General features: G+C 49.7%; 6 protein-coding genes across 6 annotated transcripts; 2 read left to right on the top strand and 4 right to left on the bottom strand.

Moving 5' to 3' along the window:
• Nucleotides 1–1,062: 1,062 nt before the first annotated feature.
• On the bottom strand, nucleotides 1,063–8,589 carry N7446_005849 (uncharacterized protein; the record flags this gene model as incomplete). The annotated part of the gene is made up of 1 exon (XM_058514597.1): nucleotides 1,063–8,589. The coding sequence occupies one exon, from the start codon at nucleotides 8,587–8,589 to the stop codon at nucleotides 1,063–1,065; it is 7,527 nt and encodes a 2,508-aa protein (XP_058371775.1).
• Nucleotides 8,590–8,774: 185 nt separating this feature from the next.
• Nucleotides 8,775–14,984, bottom strand: N7446_005848 (uncharacterized protein; the record flags this gene model as incomplete). The annotated part of the gene is made up of 1 exon (XM_058514596.1): nucleotides 8,775–14,984. The coding sequence occupies one exon, from the start codon at nucleotides 14,982–14,984 to the stop codon at nucleotides 8,775–8,777; it is 6,210 nt and encodes a 2,069-aa protein (XP_058371774.1).
• Nucleotides 14,985–18,643: 3,659 nt separating this feature from the next.
• Nucleotides 18,644–20,457, bottom strand: N7446_005847 (MFS transporter; the record flags this gene model as incomplete). Its single annotated transcript, XM_058514595.1, has 3 exons — nucleotides 18,644–18,940; nucleotides 19,005–20,014; nucleotides 20,064–20,457. The coding sequence occupies 3 exons, from the start codon at nucleotides 20,455–20,457 to the stop codon at nucleotides 18,644–18,646; spliced, it is 1,701 nt and encodes a 566-aa protein (XP_058371773.1).
• A 991-nt stretch (nucleotides 20,458–21,448) lies between these two features.
• On the top strand, nucleotides 21,449–22,367 carry N7446_005846 (putative thiol methyltransferase; the record flags this gene model as incomplete). Its single annotated transcript, XM_058514594.1, has 2 exons — nucleotides 21,449–21,949; nucleotides 22,008–22,367. The coding sequence occupies 2 exons, from the start codon at nucleotides 21,449–21,451 to the stop codon at nucleotides 22,365–22,367; spliced, it is 861 nt and encodes a 286-aa protein (XP_058371772.1).
• A 352-nt stretch (nucleotides 22,368–22,719) lies between these two features.
• Nucleotides 22,720–23,670, bottom strand: N7446_005845 (deubiquitinase OTU2; the record flags this gene model as incomplete). Its single annotated transcript, XM_058514593.1, has 1 exon — nucleotides 22,720–23,670. One exon carries the CDS (start codon nucleotides 23,668–23,670, stop codon nucleotides 22,720–22,722), a length of 951 nt encoding a protein of 316 aa, XP_058371771.1.
• A 299-nt stretch (nucleotides 23,671–23,969) lies between these two features.
• On the top strand, nucleotides 23,970–24,866 carry N7446_005844 (short chain dehydrogenase/reductase family; the record flags this gene model as incomplete). The annotated part of the gene is made up of 3 exons (XM_058514592.1): nucleotides 23,970–23,999; nucleotides 24,047–24,281; nucleotides 24,343–24,866. 3 exons carry the CDS (start codon nucleotides 23,970–23,972, stop codon nucleotides 24,864–24,866), a joined length of 789 nt encoding a protein of 262 aa, XP_058371770.1.
• Nucleotides 24,867–24,868: the final 2 nt, after the last annotated feature.

Raw genomic sequence — 24,868 nt, 5'->3', positions numbered from 1 at the left:
TGCTGTTGGCATGTCATTTCCTACTTCCGCATAGTTAGCTCATCAAAAACCTGGTCAAGTATCGTGTACCATAGCCGTAGTCACGTTCATCTGACCCGCGAATCGTAAAGCCATTTCCTCTGGCCGCTCTTGTCAGCTTATACCGTAGATTGGGAGGGGATAGGCTTACCACTCATTGACACATCACCGCCACCTCTCCCAGACACCGAGCCTGGCGGGGTCTCAGTGCCCGGGGTGGAGCCGACGAATGCCGGACAGAACCGGTTTGCTGCACCCACTCCGGTGGTGGGATCCTCCAGCCAGTCCCCCGCGTTAAACCCACAACAGAATCTGTGAATGCTGATGCGGAAAATTGCGGAAAATTTAATTGAAGCTTTCCAGCTTGTTCGATTATACCACGGGGGGGGGGGGGGGGTACCGGGAGAAGTAGAAGGAGGAGATAATATGGTATTTATATTAGAGAAAACGAAGTATTAGACAGTGCGCAAAAGCCTGAAAGCGAGTGTATCTTTCACCCAACCTCAACCTCACATTTTTGCCCATTTTCGAGTGCTTCGGGCTTATCATATAGATTCTATAAACGTCGGGGTATAAAAGGGGCTTATGGCGTAAGGCAATATATTCTTATGGAGGGTCTGTATATAACATCAAGTCCTATATGAAGCAAAATATTATAATTTTAAGTTCCTTTAATAGAAATACATATCATTCGCGTAAATAAAAACTGTTGACCGGCGTTCTATTGGTCAGTTACATAGTCCTCTCCGGGATATTTAACCACAGGCGCGCTTCATCAGGGCTAAAATATCACGTAAACTAGTCTAAAACACCCTTTGAGATGTATGTTCTTATTAATTTCATGCAATAGCATAGCATATCGTACTCAAACAACCATATTCTGTTTGTGGAACATAAAAATACAAGGTCAGGGTCATATTGGCCTTAGCTCAGTGCGATCGAGATATATAGAGATCAAAAATAATCAGTTAGAAGGAAAAAGGCCACATAATATGGCTTAGGCGTAGAAATTATATGTACAAACCGTGAGGTTTAAATCAAGAATCATGTGCGGGTGCTTCCACCGGCGCGGGCGAAGACAAGGTCTTTTTGCAAAAGCAAAGAAGACCCTCCATTGGCAGAATTGGCACTCAATAGGTACCCAACTTCCCTCAAATAGGCAATACTTCTCCTGAGAGAAGCCTTCACTTCATCGTTGTGCTCATCCTGCCGCAGATGGGCTGGCATAGGGACGCCCAAGCGCCCGCCAGTAGCTTCCAGCAGATGGAAAACTGGCCACAGGCGATGCTTCTCACCGCTCGTTTCCACTTGCCTTCTTAACCGGACCAGCCACTCTGTGGCATCAACGGCTTCTAGCTGGTAGCCGAAATCATCACGTAACATGTCCCATAGCTCCCCGACAGGGATACCATATCGAATGGTAGTTTCCACACTATGCCCGTGTGGCTGAGGATGAAGAACATCTGCCAAAATGGCGGTAGCAACCTGGTGGGAACCAGAAACCAGAATAAGTCCGTCTAGTCCTGTACTGTTGAATGCACCAATGTCAACCACACTTGCCACAACTCGCCACAAGAAGTCATCTGTATTTGACACCCCGGACTCCGTAGTACCGACGATCAAGCCCGGTTTAACAATTGTTGCAATTGATGTGGTGTATCTCCGAGCAAACTCCTTCACGACCTGATCGGCCACGTACTTGGTTTGCGCGTATCCACCGGCTGTCTTCATCATCTGGGCGTACGCCCGTACTTCGTCGTGGTTATCGTCAGCTCCGAAGAAGAGCTGGCCACCCGAAATGAATGTGAAACGTGGTGGTCTTGGGGACCGGGTGAGAGAGGCCAGGAGAGATACGGTGCTGGTGACATTGACAGCTTCAAGCCCCTGATAGTCATATCCCCAGTGGACGGTGGCTCCATTGTGGATAATTGCGTCGATGGAAGAAGACGACTCTGACAGAGCCTCGATACAGCACCATTGAGCGGCATTCAGTCCCAGATCAGGCCTCGACAAGTCGCCAACCCACACTTCCAAACGGCTGGAATAGCTATCGTGCCACCATTTGCTTTTCTGAGCGGATTCAATGACTCTGGTAGTAGCTTTGTTATGATCCGGTGCACGCACAAGGGTAATAACTCGTTTTATGTGTGGTAGCTCTAGCAGATGCCTGAGAATTTGACTGCCCAGGAACCCAGTAGCGCCGGTCAACAAGATAGTTTTAGGAGGCTGGGTCATAGGTAACTGGGGAATTTGCAGTGGTTTCGAAGCGGCTTTTTGGTTAAAATCAGCAAGTGCCCTCTCAATCTCGAAAGATAAATCCAAGGCAGAAGACGTGTTGGTAGCAGCAGAGTCATCTCTGGCACTGTCTATCATACGGGCGATACCACATACGGTCATGGATACTTCTAGCAGGTTGTCAATCGAGATCCGGACATCAAATTCCTTTTTGATGTAGGCCGCAAGAGAGACAGCACTGATGGAGTTCAATCCTGCCGGCGCCAGTGCGATGTCTCGGTTGCGAATGGCCAGCGTATATTCCTCATCATCCTTCGCGAGGAGCTGCGTAATCTTTTTGCTCAAGATATGAGCAATGGTCTGATCATTAGGTATTAATGATGCGGTATGGGTCGCCGGGATGTCCACCTGGGCTGCGATCTGCTCCTGCATCTCGATGCTCATTTTATCTAGCCACGTTTTGATCTTGGGACGATTGATCTTGCCTGATCCCAACAGTGGAAGATCATCGACCACGATGAAAGAGCTCGGTACCATATATCCAGGAAGCTGCTGAATTAAATATGACCGTATATCTGGAATACATTGACGAACTGCATCCAGCTGTTCGCCAGACACTGGCACAGGCTCGTCGGCCAGCACGTCGGAAGAGGTTGAGACTATCTCACGCAGTGACAGTACAGCGACTAGGCTATCTCGGTACCTGCCGGATATAGGAAGTTCGACTGCAGCATGTCTCACAGATGGATGGGCAGATGTATGATGTTCAATATCGCCAAGCTCAATCCGCTGACCCCGGAGTTTGACTTGCCTGTCTTTGCGACCAACGAAATGCAAAGTTCCATTATCGTTATATCGAACCAAGTCTCCGGTCAGATACAGTCGATTCTCCGTGGTCAAGCCTGAGTCGAAACGATAAAGCCATGCAGGAGTGTCGACGAAGACGGCCTTAGTTTTCTCTGGCTCGTTTAGGTATCCCCTTGCAACAATGGGCCCCTGAATGAGGAGTTCCCCGACTGCCCCAATCGGCAAGAGAGAGTTGTAATTCTCCGGATCGACCACCCAGGCATTGCAGCACATCGTGCTCCCGATATTGGCCGGATCAGTATCCACGGTGATGCTAATGTTGGCTGTACAAGCGACGGAGCATTCTGAGGGGCCATATCCATTGCCCAGATGGACATGGCTGGCCCATGTCTCTATATCCACGCGTGATAGTGACTCTCCGCCGAGAATGAGTGTTTTCAGACTGGGACAGTCTTTGGGGTTGATTGTTCGGGCGACCGAAGGGGTCAGGAAGCTCCAGGTGATTTGCAAATTGTGAATGATCTGGGAAACAGGAGCATTTTGGTGCTCTGTCCTCGGTAGGCAGACACAGGCACCAGAGATGAGACCCGTTAGTGTTTCCAAGATACTGACATCAAATGTGTATGGTGCCATCTGTAGGACCCGAGTGTCAGGAGTTAGCCTGCTCTGTCGCACGTGCTGAACAGCACCGCTCAGGAAAGATGCATGCTCGACCACACAGCCCTTAGGGATTCCTGTACTACCAGACGTGAAGATCACATATAGTACATTGTGTGGTTCCACTCCAGTCACCGGTAGTTGTTGCTGCGTAGGAAGTGTATCTATGAAAGACTCTGTGATCTGAAGGGGGTTCAGGGCCGTCGACTCCCACGTTGATGAGAGGCCTGGAATTGTGATAATGAGGGTTGCCTTGATTTGCTGTGCAATAAATATCAGACGATCCATGGGATGTGAGGGATCCAAGAAAACAAAGGCGCCACCCGCCTTCATGACGGCGAGAATTGAGACAATAGCCCAGGCTGACTTGCGGAAGAACAGAGGAACGATCTTCTCGGGGCCTACCCTATGATACTCTCGAAGATAGTAAGCGAGTTTAGTGGAAAGCTGGTCCAGTCGAGCATATGTGAATTGACCTTCTGCGGAATCAATGGCCACAGAAAGAGGTTGGACCAAAGCGCGCTCGTGTATCAGCTCATGCGCGCATTTGTCGACCCGCTCAGCTCTGCGTGGTCGATTCCAAACCATCAATTGGCGCAAGTCGTGGTCCCCAACCAGTTGGAGATCGTGCAGGGGTATGAGAGCGGACTGGGGATCATTTACTTGCTGGAAGAAATGCCCAAACTGCGCCAACAGAGTGTCCATCATTGTCGGAGATATCAATTTTGGGTCAAAGGCAGCTTGAAGCATGACTGCACTCTCAGTGAGGTCGCACACCAAGACAAGTCCGTAGGATAGAACATCATTCTCTACTACGTCGAGGCGCTCAAGACCTAGAGGGAGCTTTGCCTGCTGCCGATGCTGTTGTGACTGGATCACGAGTAGATTCTGAAATTTAGACGCAGCCTGGCACTCCGCATTGAGCTTCGCAATATGTTGAAGACCGGCATGCTCGTGAGGAATCATGGCAACGGTGTGTTGATGAATTTCCTGTAGAAGCTTGGCGACTGACATATGCTTCCCAACCACAGCATTGAAAGGCACGACAGTAATGAGCGGTGCCACGATATCCGTGATGTCGGGCACGGGAGCATTGCGGCCGGTCTGCGTCATTCCAAACACCACATCTTCTGAGCCGGTATGTTGGCTGATGGTGACAGCCCATGCTGCCCTGAGGAGTGTCGAAACCGTAATATTGGTGGAGCCCCTCTTAGGAGATGTAGGGATAGAGTGCTTTGCAACTGCCGTGGCTCTCGAGCGATGGCCGGGCATAGAGCGAGGGAATTCCACAGCAGATGAACCTTCAAAACGTGACCTCCAGTACTGATCGGAGGCTGCCGGGTCAAGAGAGCACATCCATTTAATAAACCCGTTGAACGGCGGCGTAGGTGGTAGTTTTTGTGACAAATAGTGAGACGAGAGGCGGTCCATCATCAGTGAAATTGACCAGCGATCTAAGATGGAGTGGTGGGCGCTGGAGACAGAATATGTTTTGGACCCTTGGTGCACGATGCCAAATCGATACAGAGGCGTCCCGTAGCCAAATGATAGTTTCTTGTCTTCGCCAAGGTAGGCTTCCAGCGACTCACCATACTTCCAGACAATTGGACTATGCTCGGGCTTGATAATAACTTGGTAGGTCCCGTGGTGATCCATCTGAACAAGTCGCGTGCGCATAATTCCTAGCTCATCGACTACTGCTTGCCATGCCGAACGGTATCGGTCCAAATCAATCGAAGCAGGAAGTGCGAGAACATCTTGCCAACCATAGGAGCCTGCATCCCGGGTCGTAAGTGCCATCATGCCCTCTTGCAAAGGTGTGCAAGGAAATATGTCTTCCACCCAGTCGTAATGAATGTTAGTCTTCTCGGCGGCTGACTTGAGGAACTGGGATTGATTCATTCCGGGTTTCAAAAGTCTGAAAGGCGTCACAAGTCCAGACCCAGGAACCTTGTTCTTTGTCTGTGATATGGGAACTTTAGCAGCCATGTCAAGCAAGTTGGGATTGTGGAAGATATCAGCCACTGTAAGTTGAATTCCTGCCTTGTGTGCTGCCGAGGCAAGTTGCATGGCACTGATGGAATCACCTCCTATTCGGAAGAATGTATCTTCCCGGCCTATAGAAGAAACGTTGAGTATTCGCTGCCAGAGCTTTGCTAGTTTGCGTTCCATCCCAGTTGAAGGCTCTTGCTTGGACCCAGTTCCTAAAGCATACTGAGTCACTTGCGCTTCTGAGAGCGAAGCACCTAACGATCTCAACACTTTGCGTTCTGTCTTTCCAGATGTCGATAAAGGCATCCGGGAAATGGGAAACCACAGCCGGGGAATCATGTACGGCGGCATAGTCTTTGTCAAAACAGTTTCGATCTCAATCATCGTCGCGTGACAGCTTTCTGTCATGGGCAAAAGAATACCAGTTGCATCTTGGGCCTGGTTGCCCGCTTCCTCCACATGGATGAAGACTGAAAGCAATTTCCTCCCACCAAGGTGAGCCGGACTAACGACATCAGCCGCAACCTGCAAGATCCCTGGACAGTGAGCCTTAATGTGGTGTTCAATCTCAGTGAATTCAATGCGTTGTCCGTTAAGCTTGAATTGCGTATCCTTCCGTCCGAGTATGGTGAGTGTTCCGTCCGAATTGTAGCGAGCAAGGTCGCCGGTCTTGTACAGGCGGTGCTGCCGGCTGCCATTGTACTGCGACAGCCAGGTAGTATTCGAGAGGAAGCTTGCCCCTGTGCGCTGTGGATCATTGAGGTAGCCTCTGCCAACGATCGGTCCCTGAACAATGAGTTCTCCTACAGCGCCAACTGGGACTAGCTTGTCATGATTGTCGGGATCCACAAGCCAGGCCACTGAGCCGACGGGGTATCCAATCACCTCTGGCCGGAAGTCGTTGGTGCTCAGGGGATTATAGGCGGAATAGATCGTGCACTCTGCTGGCCCAAACGCCCCAATCAAGTTCACTTTCTTCGCCCAGATATCAGTGGTGCCAGTCCCTATGAGTTCACCACCAACCATTAGGGTCTTTAACGAAGGAACATCTTCTGGTTTGAACAGTTGAGCCAAAGTCGGGGTCGTAAACATCATATTGACTTTCATCTTTCGCATGGCATTTGCCATGTGGCTCATCCGGTCATCGTCTGAAGGTATGCAAACGCACCCACCATGATACAGTGTTGTGAAGATCTCGAGAATGACCGCGTCAAATGTGTACGAGGAGAACTGGAACGTACGAGTGGTGGGACCAAATCCCATCACTGCACCGTGGTAATGGATCGAGGAACATGCAGCAGAATGCTCAATCACGACACCCTTGGGTTTTCCAGTGGACCCAGATGTAAATTGGACATACATGATGTTTGCAGGTGTGACTGCCGTTGAAACTTCGCCGTTATCACCCCCTGGCAAGGAATCAAGAACTGCCGGCGATACGACAACCACCTTTTCAATCACAGTGGCACAATATTCTCGCGTACTTTCTGAAGCGATGATAAACCGCGCATTGAGATCCTTCAACAGCCCCTTGAGGCGGTCGGGCGGATGCTTAGGGTCAAGCAGTACAAAGGCTCCGCCAGTTTTGAGAACAGCTAGCAATGTAATGGCAGTGTAGAGAGACTTCTCAAAGCAAAGTGGGATGCAGTCATCCGGTTTTATCCCGTAGCTAGATAACTGTTGTGCCAACCGAGTTGAGGCACAGTCCAGCTCAGCATAGGTATAGTCACCTTCCCAAGAGTGAAGTGCAGGGGCATTTGGTGTATTGCGCGCTTGCTCCGATATCACATCGTGGATGCATGAATTGATTGTGGGAGGTATGTTAGCAGTCCACTGTTGCAGATGGTGTTTGCTTTCGGTGCTCATCACGTTTAGATCTGGTACCAAGGTTTGTGGACTTTCTAAAAGAGAGGCAATTATGGTTCGGTAGACACTGGCGATGTTGGTGGCTTGTCCACTTGATATTCTGGAAGTCTGGTGGGTGAGATGGATTTCTGTTCCTCCAGCGTCCATGAGGACGTTTACTGCGATGTCAAATTCCGACGGATCATATTCGTAGACGGAAGTCAGGGAAAGTTTCGTCAATTCGGTTGGAGAGGGTCGCCTTTGGAAGGAAATGGCCGTATTGAAAAGAGCCTGGCCCGACATTCCAATAGCACGTTGGATTTCACCAAGTGAGACGTATTGATGAGGAATACCTCGCAGGTAGTCGTCTTGAATGATCTGTAGAGTATCCAGCGCAGAGTTCGAGTGGTTAAATTCCATCCTGCAAACCAGCATGTTGATATATGGGCCTACGGCATCTTCAATGCCCAGAATTGGAGCATCGCGACCGGATGTCAGATATCCATAAGCGACACTGTTGTTGTTTGTGAAGGTCCGCAGAACTATTGCCCAAGCAGCTTGCACGGTATTCGCGAGAGTCATGCCGTGCGTGTCTGAGAACTGGCGTATAACAGACTGAGTCGCTTCCGGCACATTCATTATGACTGTCTTCCACTGGTGGACCTGGGGACGGCCATCATCAAGTATTGGAAATTGGCATGGCTGGATGCCCTGTAGATATCCTTTCCAATATTCCAGGGAAGTTCTTTTCCGTTGCTGTTGGAGGAAAGCCACATAATCACTATAAGGCAGCGATGGCAACATCTGACTAAGTTGCCCGCTGAACGCAAGTTTGATGTCCCTTAGGATGATTTGCATGGATGTACCATCAACCAGTGCATGGCTGAGTTCGAGTTTGAAAAGGAGACGGCCGTTAGTGCCATGGCACAAGGTGAAACGGTGCGGAGCGACTCCTTCCACGGCCCTCGTTGGTTCTGTCTTTCTCAAAGCCGAGACTGGATCTTCATCGATGATTTCGCAAACGGACGCTTGCATCTGTTTTAATACAAGCTGACCCCACAGGGTATCAGATTCACTGCTCCGAATGAAAATGGTCCTTAAAGCTGCATGGCGATCTACAACTTCTTGCCACGCCAGCAAAATCCTTTCAGCATCAGCATCGCGATTCCCACCACGAGCTGCTTCTTGGATGGTGTGAAATTCGTAGGCACCAGGCGACTTCAGTTGGCCCAGCAAGATTCCAAGTTGCATGGTCGAGCAGGGAGGACATTTTCAATCTGATCAATGCCTGAAATGTTGATGGCAGGCAGAATTTCTTCCGTCAATCTGCGAATGCCTGAAGGTGTCTCCAACAGCGTACTGAAATCGTCAAGAGTTGCGACGTCAGGTTGCTCCATGAGTTGATCGATGCCGTCTTCCAAAACTCGGTGACACTCTGTCACCCAGTGCTGGATATCGGGCTGATGTTGCATATGCTTGTTGACTGCAAAGGTGAAGTGTAAACAGCCATTCTCGACAGCCGCCGAAATTTCAAACAATGCATAGCGCTCCATGGACGGGCTGAAGTCCTGGAGAGCTTGTCCGGCAATGCCAGACGGTTGAAACAAGGAGTCCGGCCTCTGGAACTGCTGATACAAGCCAAGATAGTTGAACAAAATTTCCATGTCGGAGGTTTCAACCAACTGTGACGCCCGCGGGTTGAGGTGCCTGGCTGTGAAGTATGACCAGCCGTTGCGAGGCAATCGTCGACGAGCATCCCTCGTTTTCCTCACCGTCTGGAACCAGTCATTGTCAACTCCCAGCTCCACACTGACTGGATACATAGTGGTAAACCATCCCACTGTACGGGTGATGTCAATCGCTGGATTCCAAGACTCGCGACCGTGGCCCTCCATAAACACCGCTGGAACCTGTCGATCATGAAAGACCTTGCGAAAAGAGTGAATGAGGGCTGCGACCATCACTTCAACTGGCTGAGTGCCTAGAGTCTCCTGGCTGTCTCCCAGCAAAAGGCTCGTTCGTTCCTTGTCGAGAAAAAACGACGTCTCGATAGCATCTGCTACAATATTAGACAGGTTCAGCATTCCCCAGTATTCAAATTCTGGGCTCAGAGCATCTGCATGCAGTACATCTTCTGGTGACAGGCTGCTTTCAGCGTATTGAGCCTGTAGTTTGGCCCAGTTCGCATAACTGATGCTGGGCTCCGATTGAAGTGCCCCATGGATCAAGAGCTCCTCCAGTTCTTCCAATATAACACGCCAGGACACGAGGTCAACTACCAGATGGTGGACTGTCAGGAACAGATATTGAGCTTTGTTGGCATAGCACGTCGTCCCAGCAAGTATTGGTCCTTTCTCCACATCCAGCCGGGTTTGCATGTCACGGAATGTCCCCGTCATTTCATCATAACTTAGCCGCTGTGAGGGCAGGAACAGTAATGACTCCGCTACTTCAGATGTGACCCTCTGTCGCCAATTGCCATCTCTTTCGCTTTTACTGTATCGGCAACGAAGCATGGAATGTCGGTCAATCAGAGTCTGCAATGCCTGCTCAAGCTCGTTGTCTGAAATGCTTTTGGCAAGCTTGAGCGCAAAGCTCTGGTTGAAATGCTTCTGTCCATTAGGTTGCTTTTCGAAGAACATTTTTTGGATCGGGGTGAGGTCGAACCAGCCGACGATTTCTTCAAATTCGAGCGCATCATCCCTTACTTGATGACTTATGTGTGCATGGGACACCAATGCCTCGACGGTACGATAGCGTAGGATATCCTGCACGCTAAGGTGGATGTTCATGATTCGAAGACGTGACATCAGTTGCATCGCTGAAATTGAATCGCCACCTAGCCACAAAAAGCTATGTTCTAGTCCAACTGAGTCATTTGGCAACGCGAGTACAACACTGATCGTGTTGCAGATCTGCTTTTCCAAGTCTGTGGTGGGCTGCCTGGTCGCTTTGAGATTTGACACATCGGCGATGGAGCGATATGTACTTTCGTCAATTGTCTCGAGCCAGTTCTTCAGAAGTTTCCTGTCCAACTTGCGGGAGGCATTCATGGGGATGCTTTTCAAAACTGCCCAGGCCGCAGGTATCATGTATCGAGGCAACTTTGCTTCCAGGTAATTGCGAGTCATTGAAACCACTTGGGCGGCGGTAGCTTTCTTGGAACTGTCAATCAGTTCAATATCATTTGATCTTCTGCTTTTGTCCATTCCAGTCGCCTCACCCAGGGACAACAGGCAAACAAGTCGTCCAGAATAGAGTCCAGAGCCCGGAACAGCCAACAGTGCATGCTTGATTTGTGAGCTGTAGGAGAGGTGGGCCTCAATTTCTTCAAGCTCAACCCGTTGGCCATGCACCTTCACTTGAGTATCTTTGCGCCCAATAAAGTTTAGTGTTCCATCTGCATTGTACCTCACAAGGTCTCCGGTTTTATAGACCCTCCGATGCTCTTCGGGGAAATTAATCGGTAGCCACGCTGGATTCTCGATGAACGCAGCATTGGTTTTGTCAGGATCATTGAGGTAGCCGCGAGAGACTATTGGACCCTGAACGACTAACTCTCCGATGCAGCCAACAGGACTGAGCTTGTTGTGGTCAGATGGGCTGACCACCCAGTTGATCGATCCAACAGCGTAGCCTAACACGGCTGGATCACTGTCTGAGGTTCGAAGAGGATATGCCGCGCAGTACACGCAGCATTCTGCTGGCCCAAATGTGTTCCAGAGACTGACATGATCTGCCCAAACTCGAACGTTTTCTCGAGTCAAAGGTTCTCCTCCAAGTATGAGTGTCTTCAGAGTTGGAACTTGATCAGGGCAGAACATTGCTGCGACAGTTGGAGTTAAAACTGCGGAATTCGCTCTCGTTCGGTTGATTGCTCCTGTGATGTCGTTCATCCTCTCCAAGTCGGATGGAATACAAATGCATGCGCCTCGAATCAAGGAGGTGAAAATATCCGCAAAATTCACATCGAAAGTATAAGCAGCAAATTGAAACACTCTCGAATGTGGTCCAAGACCGAGAAGCTCGCCGTGTGCTGCTGCACTGGAAGCAAACATGCTGTGCTCAATCACAATACCCTTGGGCTTCCCAGTACTCCCGGATGTGAAGGGAATATACAGTGCATTCCAAGGTTGAGCACGATGTGGTAAGATCGGATCTTCCCGCGTGATATGATTAAGGAGATCCTCGCTCAAATGCACGACTGCGGGTACAATGCCTTTAAACTTGGTACTCAGCTCTGGGGTGGTAATGAGGACCGTTGCACCGGCATCCCTAGCAATGCCCTGGGTTCTTTCAACGGGGTATTCGGGGTCCAACGGCACACCAGCACCTCCAGCCTTGATAATGGCCAGCATGGCGACAATGGCCATAGCAGACTTGGGGAAACAATACGGCACAAAGACTTCCGGTCCAACCTCCAAATCAATCAGATGACGAGCAAGACGGTTTGACAGCCTATCGAGTTGTTGATATGTGAAATCTCCATCCCAAGAGCAAATCGCGGGAGCGTGTGGTTGTTCACGCATTTGGGCCTCAATCAGTGCAGTCAGGGTCCGAGTTTCTACCTGGGGTAATTTGTCATTCCAGTTCAGCACCTGCTTCATGTCTAGCTCGCTAAAAGCATGTAGTTCACGAACTGAACGTGGTCCACCAAGAGAGAGCTGACCCAATACACTTTCGAACTGGCTGCAAATGTGTTTAACCTGGAATGAGCTGATCAGAGAATTATCAAACTCAATCTGAATTTTGACCTTGTCGGCACTGAGCATACACTGTGCACTAAGCGCATAGGCATGAAGCTCAGTGGCCTGGAAGGATTTGATTCCAGGGAAGACTTGCTCAGCGCCATTCTTCTGCTCTGGTTGGATAACGAGAACATGTCGGAACTCACAAGCGAGGCGGCATTCAGAATTGAGTTTGGATATGTTTTGCAACCCAGCCTGCTCGAATGGAATCATTTTGATTTCTTGGGCCTGTATTCTGTGAAGGAACGTGTCCACGGACTCGTCAAGATCTATCTGCACGCGAAACGGCACGGTAGTGATGGTGGGAGCGATCATCTCCCCGATTCCAGGCACATCAGCATTCCTTCCACTTGTCGTCAACCCATAAGTAACATCGTTGCAGCCCTCATGATATTCGTTCATCAATATCGCCCATGCTGCCCGGATAATTGTGGACCGGGTGACCCCCGCCCCGTCCCGATTAAAGCTTTTGCATTGATGGGCGAAAGTCTCATTCACCTGTGGTCGATAGCCCGTAGGGAACGCATGTGGGAATCTTGACGGCGTCGAGCCGGACAGCTGTGTCCTCCAGTACTCATCCACCAATGTTTGGTCCGCTGTTTGTAAGTGGCGAATGAAATAGTTGAATGGAATAGTCGGCATTGAGCCCACGGCTCTGTGAGTATCGGAGTGATAGTTTTCTTCAACCTTCTTCCAAATGAGAGGTCGGGACCATCCATCATACAGGGCATGGTGAGCCGTGAGGATGAATTTTATTGATCCATCGTCGGCTTTGAACAGGGCATATCGTGCAAGAGGGCCTCCATAGACCACACCCCTTTCCAAGTCAGACTTTAGATAATCCTGCAGATTAGATGGAAATTTCCACTTGATCTCTCTTGTCGTTACAATTTGACAGGTCCCCGCGGATTGAGTTGGAACAATAGTTGTACGGAGAATTACGGTGGTCTTCACGGTATCTTCCCATGCTTTGCAAAATTTCTCCACATCGATAGCTGGAGATAAGTTGTAAACATTTTGATAGGTATAGGTACGCGGGTCACTTTGGCTGATCACCATAAGGCCTTCTTGGAGAGGCGTGCAGGGATACACGTCCACGACCTCGGAGGCACTCACCGCCCAGTCGCGAGTTATTTCTGCCAGCAGATCTGAGACGTCAACTTGGACCAGTGAGAATGGATCGATCTTGATATCTTCTTCGCCAACAAGTGGTTTGGCTGCCTGTGCCATGTCGACCAATCTCGGGTGACCAAGGATCGTGGACACGGGGAGAAACAATCCCTCTTGTCTTGCAGCCGAAGAGATATTCACCCCTAAGACGGAGTTACCTCCCAGGTGGAAGAAATGGTCTTCGGTACCTATCAACTCATCATGGACACCGAAAGCCTTGCACATTATGCGGTGGAGGATCCTTTCATTTTCTGTCTTGGGGGCTTGTCTCTTGGAGCTTTTGGTCGGAGGACGAGTCGATCTCCGCCATCCTCTGTCAGGCTGCAGACGTGCCATTTTTGATGGGCTCTGGGATGCCGCAATCGGCTCCTCATCCACTATCGAAATGCCGTTCTTTTGGGCAGAACATGTTGAATCATAAAACGACCAGTCAGGAAGGTCTTCTACAGCTTGCGAGTCAATTGCGGGAACCGCTAGCTGTGGGCTCACGGAAAACCCTTCAAGAAACAGTATTCTCAGAGTATCCAGCAAACATGTCTCGGCGTCGAATCCTCTTCTCAAAGTGCCGGTATAGGATATTTCAGGGTCGTCACCGTAAAGCACCTGGAGAGTCTGCTTGATAGGTTTGTCGAGTTGGAAGTGTGGCCCAATCTCTAGTAGGAGATCAACTTGATTTGAACTAGAAGACTTTTGGCACAGTGTCTTGGTTGCCTCCATGAAGTGAACAGGGGAGGTCAGGTTTTCCACCCAATAATCCTTTCCCAGGATTGTTTCTCCCATAACACCCCCTGTTAACGAGGAAATCATTGTGACGGAAGGGTCAGTCCGAGCTCCCTTGATAGTTTCTAACTTCTGTGAGAGTTCGGCTGCAATCTGAATCATTTGGTGCGAATGATACGCAGCGCCGCCTGTGTGCAGCTTTTGGTTGAAAATCCCTCTAGTCTCCAATTTCTGTTGCAGATCTAAAATGGCACTCTCATCCCCAGACACCGTGACACTAGAAGGACTGTTAATGCAAGCTATTTTGATTGTTCCAATGATGGCAGCACTTGCGTCTGTATCCATCAAAGCATTGACCACATCGCAAGAGGCGCCAACCGCTAGCATACCACCGGGCTGCTCTCTCCTTTTCCTCTTTAGGTCACTGATCAGCCGGCCACTATGATATGCCACCGTTACTGCATCTTCAAATGATATTGCCTTGGCGCAGTACGCGGCCGCCAGTTCACCACTCGAATGTCCCAAAACAAAAGATGGATTTACTCCAAGCTCGGCGAAGACTTCTGTGATGGCAAGCTGCACAGCCACAGTCATAGGATACGAGAATTCCGCCTCCTCGATTTGAGATCTTTCGGGGTGCTTGGTGATTTCGGTCACCAGGTCCCATGGGCAACCGATTGCAGCTAGATGTTGAGAAGCACGAGCAATTGACTTTGCGTACACAGGGCAGACATCAAGCGATTCTCCCATTTGCGGGTATTGTCCACCTTGGCCGCTGAAGATGAATGCCATTCTGTCAAAACTCTTTTGTTTTGTCGAATGATGGGTTCTTGCTCCAGCGTCCGAAGCTGTCCCACTAGGTCGTCCAGTGCATATGCCAGAAAGGCCACCCGATATTCAAACACCGGCCTCTGGCTCAATTTCCCAGACAGCTGGTCGAGCAGAGCGTCGGCATGAACAGATTCACTTTGTCCTATGACATGGCTTGCAATACTTCTAGCCAGCTTCCTACAACCATCTTCGCTTTCAGCGCTAAGAACAATGAGCCTGGGTCTCAATGCTCTCTCTTCAGGTGTAGTTGGGGATGCGTGATTTTCAGCAGATTCTAGAGCGTCTGATGCTGGTTTTTCTTTGCCCTCATCTGCTAGAGGATTAGCTAACGCAAAATATACGGAGCAAGAAATTGCAGTACCGTTCGTTATAGCCACTGATGCCAAATCTTTGGTGTCGTTCAAACCCTGTTCGCTGTCGCGTTCCACCCTTGGAGACATATCGAAGAGAATGATAAACTTTTCAACTGTTTGCAGTAAGAACTGAGGGAAACAGTGCCGTTGAATGTATGCAAAGCAGCAAGAGATGAAACACTCTGCTGCGATTGAAGAGTCTATAAAAACGAATAGAAATTTTATTGAAACAAGCTACAAGCAATCCCTTCATCTATATCCCACCTTCCCTGCAATGTACCATGTTCCTAGTCAGCATTTAGGCCTCTCCGTTTCTCCCTTACTGCTTTGCGTCCACATCAAATTCTACTTTTACTTTAGTCTGGATTATGATAGTACTAATTGCCTGCGAAATCAGCAAGCAGACACTGTTGCATAGCCAAGAGAAACAATGATCCACTTTCCTGTCATCTCAGAAATGTGGGAAGTAATATCATCCACATTGCACAGTATGCTGATTGTTTGTCGAGGGAGAAATGCCAAACGCCGGCATCATGCCGTCAATACCCCGTCCTGTAGCACAAGGTGATTCGGCGTACGTTGATTAGCCACGCAAGCATGACGTCCTAATAGCCCGTGTTGCATCTATTAGTTAGGAAAAAACGTACTAAATATCTTTCTTCTTTCCCTCCTCAGTCAGCTGAACCTCGTCAGACTCGTGGCTTCACCAGTGCATGATGGTGGCGGACTGCGCGATGAGCGTTGTGATCTAGCCCTCTGCATTGCTTATAAAATGACACTATTACGTGACATCTTTATCATTATAAATCACTCAAGCATGCCAAAGCCATCAGCACTAGTGATTTAGCTCAGTTTTGATCTGGAACTAAAGAACACTAGAGGCGGATGTGGCCGGTACGGTACGCCATGACTGACATGTATGTAATGTATGTATGTATGGTACTCTTCGTAATTCGTCATATACAGATACATATCATTAGTACGCAGCCAATTACCATACAAACTTAAATACCGCCATACAACGTATGGTATCTTCCGATTACAAAGTTTCGAGTTAATATAACATGCATCACACTATGTACGCTGCGCAGTATGTACAGTGGCATCTATTACGAACGTACCGATGTCTCGTATAGTGCTGAGCTCGTAGTTACACAAATACCGTCGTACACATACACATACTCACGCGAAATCGTATGCATGTACTGTATCCCGAACAGTATGTATGTCCGATGATACAGATTAAATGTCTCATTTTACGCCGCAAGATGGGGTGACATATAGACTCTGCGTTGGCGCCCAAATGTGGCACCCACAAGGTTGTCTTTTCATCTGGCCCTATTGACGGTCTACAGGAATCTTACATGCTCGGGTATGCATGTGTGTCTATTGAAGGAAAGTCTCCCAATGCGGAATATGGTCAAATCTATTCTAGTGGATCAACGGTTGACGCTCCTTTGGCCCACAGTTCCGCACACTAGTCATGTAGTCAGCATCAGCTAGCGGAGCCGTTTTATTGTGGACGCACTAGAATCGGAAGGATCCCGTGGTATGATTTACTGTACCTGACAAGTGAAGTAGTGGCTGTAATGCACTATATTTTTATTTCATGGTCCCCACATAAGTCATGCGGAGAAAATAGTAGCCAACGGATGAAATTGAATATCGGAAAACTCGCCTAGCAAAAGCCAAGTGTTGTATTTTCCTTTTCGTTGTAGAGGACGCCGACGGAGCTTCCGGTCAGCATGAGAGCATTTTGGCTAAGGCGTACGCTAGAAAACTCTGATATTGCCCTAAATATCGATCTCCCGTTTAGGCTATCTTGACGGTAGCATGGGCTTGAGGCTGAGTTTCCGAATTAGTTCTGAATTTCTGGCGGTCGAGAATGAGAAGTGGAATGGACGAGTGCCTAGACTCCTCGCCAGTCTTCTCACTGACCTGCTGAGTTGCCACGCAGCTGCAGATGGGCGGAGCCGCGTTGAACGTGCTTGTCCTACTGTGTTGTCTAAATTTTCATAGTTTGTGATGGTTATTCCGTCCGTCGACCAAACACGAGAAGGATTTGTCTAGCTGCTCGCCTGTAGCACATGACAAGCAAGGGATTCCCATCCACCTCATATCACACCATCTAGTGTTTTTGCTCGGAATATGGGGCGTTGTTAGTGATCCTGGAGTAAGGAGAATGGTCCCTGATCTCTCTCAATCTGAATACTTTCCATTTCCGGTGATTTGTGGGCACCCAGGCTTACTAATGCAACATTTCATAATTTATCCCCATGGTAGGCGTTAGTTGTTGGAATTGAAGACATCCAAATTCCCGATTCATTATAACAACTCTAGGGTTTTAGAAATCACCTGAGAGCCGCGGTGTTCTGCCGCGTCACACCGACTACAGTGGGTAAATTGCAAACAGGTCAAACATCCAAGGCGTGCGAATAGTGAGAGCGCGACCTACCAATAACTACTACTGACGAAGGGTGGTCGGTGTTGGGGAATTAGGCTGGAAAACACGACACTTGCTCGGCTCGGTGGATTTATTGTGACTCGTTCTCGGTAAAACGTGAAAGACGTTGACGCTTCCTAGCCTTCCAGACTGTTGCGCTGGTAGAATATACATTCTCCTGGCAAGCAGTTGAAGCATGGATGATAGAGCAAACGTCGATCGGAGACACCTCAAGAAATTCTGTAACATGACTCGGACGTTTGAGAATTACTAGTTTAGAGTGCATGTCGCCGATGAGATAAACCGGGCATTCCAAGCTAGAGGGCGTTATTGTCGGATTCCACATGACGAAGCTGCGTGAGATCGAGGTTCACTACATGCTAGGATAGCCCCTTTATAACACTGAAGGAAAGCAGCGAAGCAAACAGGCCTGGAATCCCAGGAATCGCAACCTTTATTCGTAACTTGTAGCCCGGGAAGCCCATGGCGAATATGTCCTAAAAATAAAGGTTCAACTTAAAATTGGGTATCATTTTTGACCATGGGCAGATTTTGGTCCCTCGAAATAGGAAACAGCCGACTCTAAAGACTATACACGATGAAAATGGAAAAAAAGGTGGCTAAAGCAGGCTCAACATAGAAAGTGGGAGACAGGTACGAACTTGGTTCATATCCAAGATTCATGAGAAGTATGTGCAGAACAGAAAAAAACAAGAATCTCGGTAGCTGTAGATGTGCAGACCAGACCCCTCAAAATTATAACAATAAAATTGAGCACCGGATATCAAATGCAAACCCCAAAATGCAGATCATCAAACGTGCAATCAACGCATGTGAGCATCCATGGTCTTTCTCCAGCGAGGACCATAGACTCGCATCATGTAAATGACAGAGCTACTTACGAAGCCAACGAGACCAAGGATAGTGAAGAGCCAGCCGTTGCCGATGGCGCCGATGATTGGGGCGGTGACAAGGGAACCCACGCAGGAAAAGATGTTTCGCACAAAGTTGTTGAGGGCGACCCCCTCGGAAGATTTCTTTGGCATGAATTCCGTTAGCATGGTGGTGACCATGCTGAAGATGAGCATCGAGCCCACGCCGAAGAAGAAGTTGGCGATCATCTATAAAATGGATGTTAGTGGGATTACTGGAGAATTGTCGCATTTTGGATCAGGCGTGACACACCGGAACCAGCCAGAACACTCCCTTCTCTGCTGCCCATCCATACCAAATGAATGCGGCGGGGTACAAGAAAGCACCGAGCCAAGCATTCTCACGCATGCGATCCTCAGGGCGAAGGATTAGTTTACCCTTTTCATCGTAACGGTTTGCCTTCTTTGCCTCGCGTTGCATGATTTTATCTGTCCATTTTCCACCAAAGGTACTGGTCACCATGTACCCCAGTGAGTTTGGAATGTACAGCAAACCAACGATGATGGTTGAGAAGTTATACGGTTCCTTGCCGAATGTCTCTTCGACGCTGACATTGAGAACGTAGAGGGAGCCAAATGTTATACTGGCATAGTAGACAGTCAGGAGTACAGGAAGGAAGCGCAGGTAGAGGATGATTTTCAGCGGGTCAATGAAAACCATCTTCAACATCTTCAGCCAGCGTGTGGTGGACCGAACGACCTGTCGTGATGAGACTCGACTGAGCGAGCGACTAACAGCTGGATCCTCATCATCTTCCAGTTCAGGCAAGACGGGTTTCTGCATAACCAACGTTTCTGGAAGGGCGAAGAGGATAAAGATGAGAGTTACCGCACCAAAGGCTGCACTAAACCACATGGTACTGCGCCAACCCCAACGCTCTGCCAAGAGACCTCCAATGATAGGTGCCAGTAAGGGACCACAGAGCGGGCCCAGGTAGAAAATCCCCATGGCCCGTCCTCTCTCCCTTGGCTCCCAAAGATCGGCGATGGTACCGGCACCGACTGCCTGAACGGAGGCAGAAGCACCACCACTCAACATACGCATGACAATCAGCATCGCGATAGAGCTAGAAATGGCGCAGAGACAGTTGAAAACCGCGAACAGGGCGAAGGAAACCAAGTAGATTGTCCGTCGTCCGAGTCGCTCACTAAAAGAAGACCACCACAAGGGGAAGATCGCCATAGCCAGCATATACAGCGCGATCGTGAGATTGGCAATAGTAGTTGTCGTATTCAGTTCTTTGGTTACTTGGGATAGTGAGGCTGTTCGATTGATTAGATATGACCCAGGAACAAAGTGAAGAAGACTCACGGAAAAAGATCGCGCTACCCAGCGGCGCAGTAGATCCAGCCAGAGCGACGATGAATGTAATGAACCACTTCATCTTCCGGGGGTATGTCTTTGGATTCTCAACCTCAGCCACCAGAGCGAGTTGACCGAGCAATCCCCTCCGCTTCAACCGCGCGACTTTGACAGCTGGGCCGAGCTCCGTGGACCGACGCTGTAAACGAGGAAGTGTATTCTCCGGGTCATCATCTTCAGTGGGACCATCATCATGAATGCTGGATGCATCCGATCGTGAGTGAGTGTCATGGTCGATTTCGGATTTTGCCTCGGCTGATATGGTCGAATGTTCTCCACTACCCGCTGAGGATGTCGGCAAAGTCGAAGCGACAGTGCTTTCCTTGTCTGAATTCTTATGCATGTTGAATGAGCACCCCAGTGGACAGTATCAGTCAATTCAAAGTAGGCCGAGAAAACGATTCAAATAAGGATAGCCCGGTGGCGAAGTGAGGCATGGACCAAATGAGAAACAGGGTCCTGACGATCACTTGTATGGAACGTTGCGAACTGCGATCAACGGCCACAACTCCAATAAGATGCGCGCCTGAGTGACTGGGGGAGAATTCAGATGCAAGACCGAAACGAGTCCAAGTAGACAAAAGAGCAAGAGCAACCTTGCGAGCCCCGGAGGTGAACCTGATCCCAAACGTGGATCCCTCCCCTGATATGCGCCCGACTGAGTATCAACAGTGCAAACCGATCAGGCTATGAAGATCGGCAGGTTCAAGTCGTAGAAGTCTCTTGGCTTCCCAGAAACATCAGAAATGCCTTCGAAATCTGCATGCGGAGCACATTCGGAACACCGACAAGCACCGACGACGACCGAGCTAAATATGCACCTAGCGACATCTTTGGCTTCTGGATACTTATCCGTCCAAAGACCCATAACCTTTGAATCCTGGTTGACCGTGGGGACCAGTCAGCGTTGAGCGCGAATGTGCCGTTCTTCCGTCGGCAAATATGAGGCGGACCATCCCGCCCCTGGAGAAGCCCAGATGCGAGCAAAGATGCAAAGATGAGATGGCATCAGATAACGTCGCGATAGACTCATTTTGGGGTTTGACAGCTATTGCGTGATCATATCCACAGTTTATTAAGTGTTGAACGTGCCCCTCAACCCGATCTCCCTTGATAGCTTGGCAAGGTCCAAGACAGGGATGTATACAATTTTATACATCACAGAGCTTCAAACATCCCACTTCGCACTGACAATCACTAACAACAGGTCTGCAAGGAGGTGATTAATAAGCCCAAAAAGACGGTGAACTCTAGATGTCGTCTCGAATTCTCCCATCTCGAACCCACTCACTCCCGAACCTCTCCCCGCACACAACAGTTCAACGTACCACAACATGGCAGCCCCAATGCAAACAAAGGACCCCAAGAAGATGCAAGCACACCTCGCCCAACTCCAATATAAGGGCGACAACTACGTCGAAGGCTGGGCTTCCCTCTGGGACAAGGGTGACAACCTCCCCTGGGACCGAGGCTTCCCCAACCCAGCTCTGGAAGACATTCTCGTGAAGCAGCGGCCTACCATTGGCGCGCCCCTGGCTACAGACGCACAGGGCCAGTCGTACAGACGCAAGGCTCTAGTTCCGGGCTGTGGGCGCGGCGTGGACGTCCTCCTGCTCGCGAGCTTTGGCTATGACGCGTATGGACTGGAGTACAGTGCGGCTGCGGTCGAGGCGTGTCAGAAGGAGGAGAAGGACAATGCCAATTGGTACCGGGTTCGCGATCAGGCTGTTGGGGCTGGGTCGGTGACTTGGCTTCAGGGTGATTTCTTTGATGATGCTTGGTTGCAGAAGGCCGGCGTTGGGTTGAATGGGTTTGATATTATTTATGATTATACGGTATGTCACGCGACTCACTATTCATATACTATATGTTCTCGGTCTGACTGCAGGCTAGTTCTTCTGTGCTCTGGACCCATCCTTGCGTCCTAAATGGGCGCTTCGCCAGACCCAGCTTCTGGCTCCTTCGCCATCGGGTAACCTGATCTGTCTTGAGTTTCCCCGCCACAAGGATCCTCAGGCTGCAGGTCCCCCATATGCCTCCCCTTCGGAGGCTTATATCGCCCACCTGAGCCACCCAGGTGAAGATGTACCCTACGACGCCAAAGGCGCCGTCAAGTACAACCCCCTGCAGCCCACCAGCCCAGGCGGTCTGGAAAGAGTGGCATACTGGCAGCCTGAGCGCACGCACGAGGTAGGCCAGGGCGAGAACGGAGCGATCCACGACCGAGTATCAATCTGGCGCCGTCGTAACTAGATTCAGTCCGACAAACATCCAACCGAACCGAATAAAGAACAAGATCTGCGTATGTGACAGAAACCACAACCTGACACCACTGAAAAGACCGAGACGAAATGAAATGACATTATGAGTGTCCAGTATCCTAGACCTTCTTATCCTGACTTTCCGAGGTAGTGGTAGTTCCATGATCAGGGAGACATCACAACCGCACCAAAGACAATAACAGCACCGTCCATATTCCAAGGGTTGTGGTGCATTTATTACGGGACTCGCCCGGTGAACCTAAATACGTGGTTGATATAGCCGCGTAAAGCGGAATAACCTCATTTTACTAGTGTACCGCAATAACTGTCTCCCTCTCTTAATCCTAACATGTTTTCAGCAAATTGTAGTGCGATCCCAAGGAATATGTATGAGAATAATAAGCAAGCCAAATAACCCGCTTATCCTTCTCCCTATCATCAAGACTATCCCCATCCCCAGACTCAATCTTCTCCATGCGCCCATCACCCTGCACAACATTGATTTCAACCCCATACGCCCGTGCAATAGCCTGCAACTCCAACTGCCCACCCCACTCAGCCGTCAATTTAATCTTGCGCGTATAAGAATCAATAGGCTCCTCCATAAACGCCTCGAAATCCTCTTTATGCTCCGCGATAAAGTCAGCCGTGACTGCGCGCACGGCTCTATACCCGTCATGCTGCGGCGAGGCGACGGTGTCGATGCGCGATTGTGTTGAGGGCTGGAGGATGATACGGCTTGGATCGGGACGTAGACCTAGACCAGATTCGTCGAGTTGTGTCGCGATTGCTGAATAGAGGCAGTGTCCGTCTGGGGTTATTTCCACTTCTTTTAGGTTGAGCTTTTTGAAGACTGCGTCCATTACTTCTTGTTCGTTGCCGCGGTAGTTGACTTGCGTTTTGGCTTCTTCTGCGGCGGCGGCAGAGGCAGCTTCTTGCTCTGCGGCGCGTCGGGCAAGGCGAGCTTTTTGGCGGTTTGGCTTCTTGCCGTTTGGTGTGGTGGTGGGTTCGGGGGTTGGTTCGGTGGGTGGTGCTTGCTTTTGGGGTGGTTTATCTTCGTTTGACTCGTCGTTTGTTTGTTCCTCTTCCAGGTTGAGATCTTCTAGTCCTTCGACTGGATCCCCATTCAGATGAGCGACCTCGGCCTTGTGTTTTTCGGAAAGCTCCTGCTGCATCCGTTCGCATTCATCGTTGACGCCTTTGCGAGTTTTCTTGGTGGCGGACTTTTTCTTTTGAGTGATCTTTCCTTGCAGATCTTTTTGCTCTTTGCGATGCTTGGACAGGAGTTCCTCCATGGTGAAAATTGAGAATAGAAAACAATAACTTCAAACAAGTCTATCGGGGTATATACGTGTACAATGGATGAAAACAAGAGCAACTCGACCCCGCGAAACCCTGACAATATTGCCCTAAGTCAAGCCCTGAATAGGCCTAGTGTAACTTTCTCGGCAGAACAATGTTCCAGACCTGTGAGCCTCGGCTGATCACTCTCGGCCTTCGGGTATGTCCAGTAAGAGCTACAAGTCCGTTGATATAATAGAGTAGCATCTGTTCTTTTTGTACTGTCTGTATCACAAATTAAAGCATATAAACAATGGATTCCGAAAGTCTTTTCAACGTCAAGGTTAGATTGCCGCGTACTCTACTCCGGCAACCACTAACACAGCACAGGGCAAGGTGGTGCTGGTCACCGGCGGAGCCAAGGGCATCGGTCGCATGATCTCTGAAGGCTACGTGACAAACGGAGCCACAGTCTACATCTCATCCCGAGACGCAAAGGCTTGCGAGCAAGCGGCCAGCGAGCTTAGTGCCCTGGGCAAGGGAAAGGCCCACGCCATCCCGGCCAACTTCTACAAGTATGAAGACGTGAAGAGGCTAGCCGAGGAGCTGGGAAAGCGCGAGAGCAGTAAGAAAGCCCATGCTTAGCGGAAATACCAACCCAAACTAACAGCCATCCGCTCCCCCAGAGCTCCACGTCCTGGTCAACAACTCCGGCTCGAACTGGGGTGCCCCCTACGACGAATACCCCTCCGAAGCCTTCACCCGAGTCCTCACTCTTAATCTCCACCGCGTCTTCGATCTCACCCAGCTCGTTACACCGTTGCTGGAGAAGGCCTCGGCGCCGAATGATCCCGCCCGCATCATCAACATTGGCAGCATTGACGGGCTCCGTGTTCCCTCGCTCGAGACATTCGCTTATAGTTCCAGCAAGGCCGGTCTGCACCACCTCAGCCGAGTCCTCGCTAATCATCTGGGCAAGCGTAATGTCACCTCGAATACCTTGGCCTGCGGTCCTTTTGAGAGTAAGATGATGGCTGCTACGCTTGAGGCATTCGGCGAGACTATCAAGGCTGGTGTGCCTCTGGGCCGTATTGGAACCCCGCAGGATGTTGCTGGTGCATGCTTGTTCTTGAGTAGCCGTGCCGGAGCGTATATTAATGGCGCGACTATTCCGGTTGATGGTGGCAGCGCTATTGCCGCCAAGCTGTAGAT

The sequence above is a fragment of the Penicillium canescens genome (assembly GCF_028828765.1).
Source record: "Penicillium canescens strain IBT 15451 chromosome Unknown utg000004l_segment0_segment0, whole genome shotgun sequence".
Lineage (NCBI taxonomy): Eukaryota > Fungi > Ascomycota > Eurotiomycetes > Eurotiales > Aspergillaceae > Penicillium > Penicillium canescens.
The sequence above is the reverse complement of the archived record's forward strand: the minus strand, read 5'-3'. Positions and strand labels throughout refer to the sequence as shown.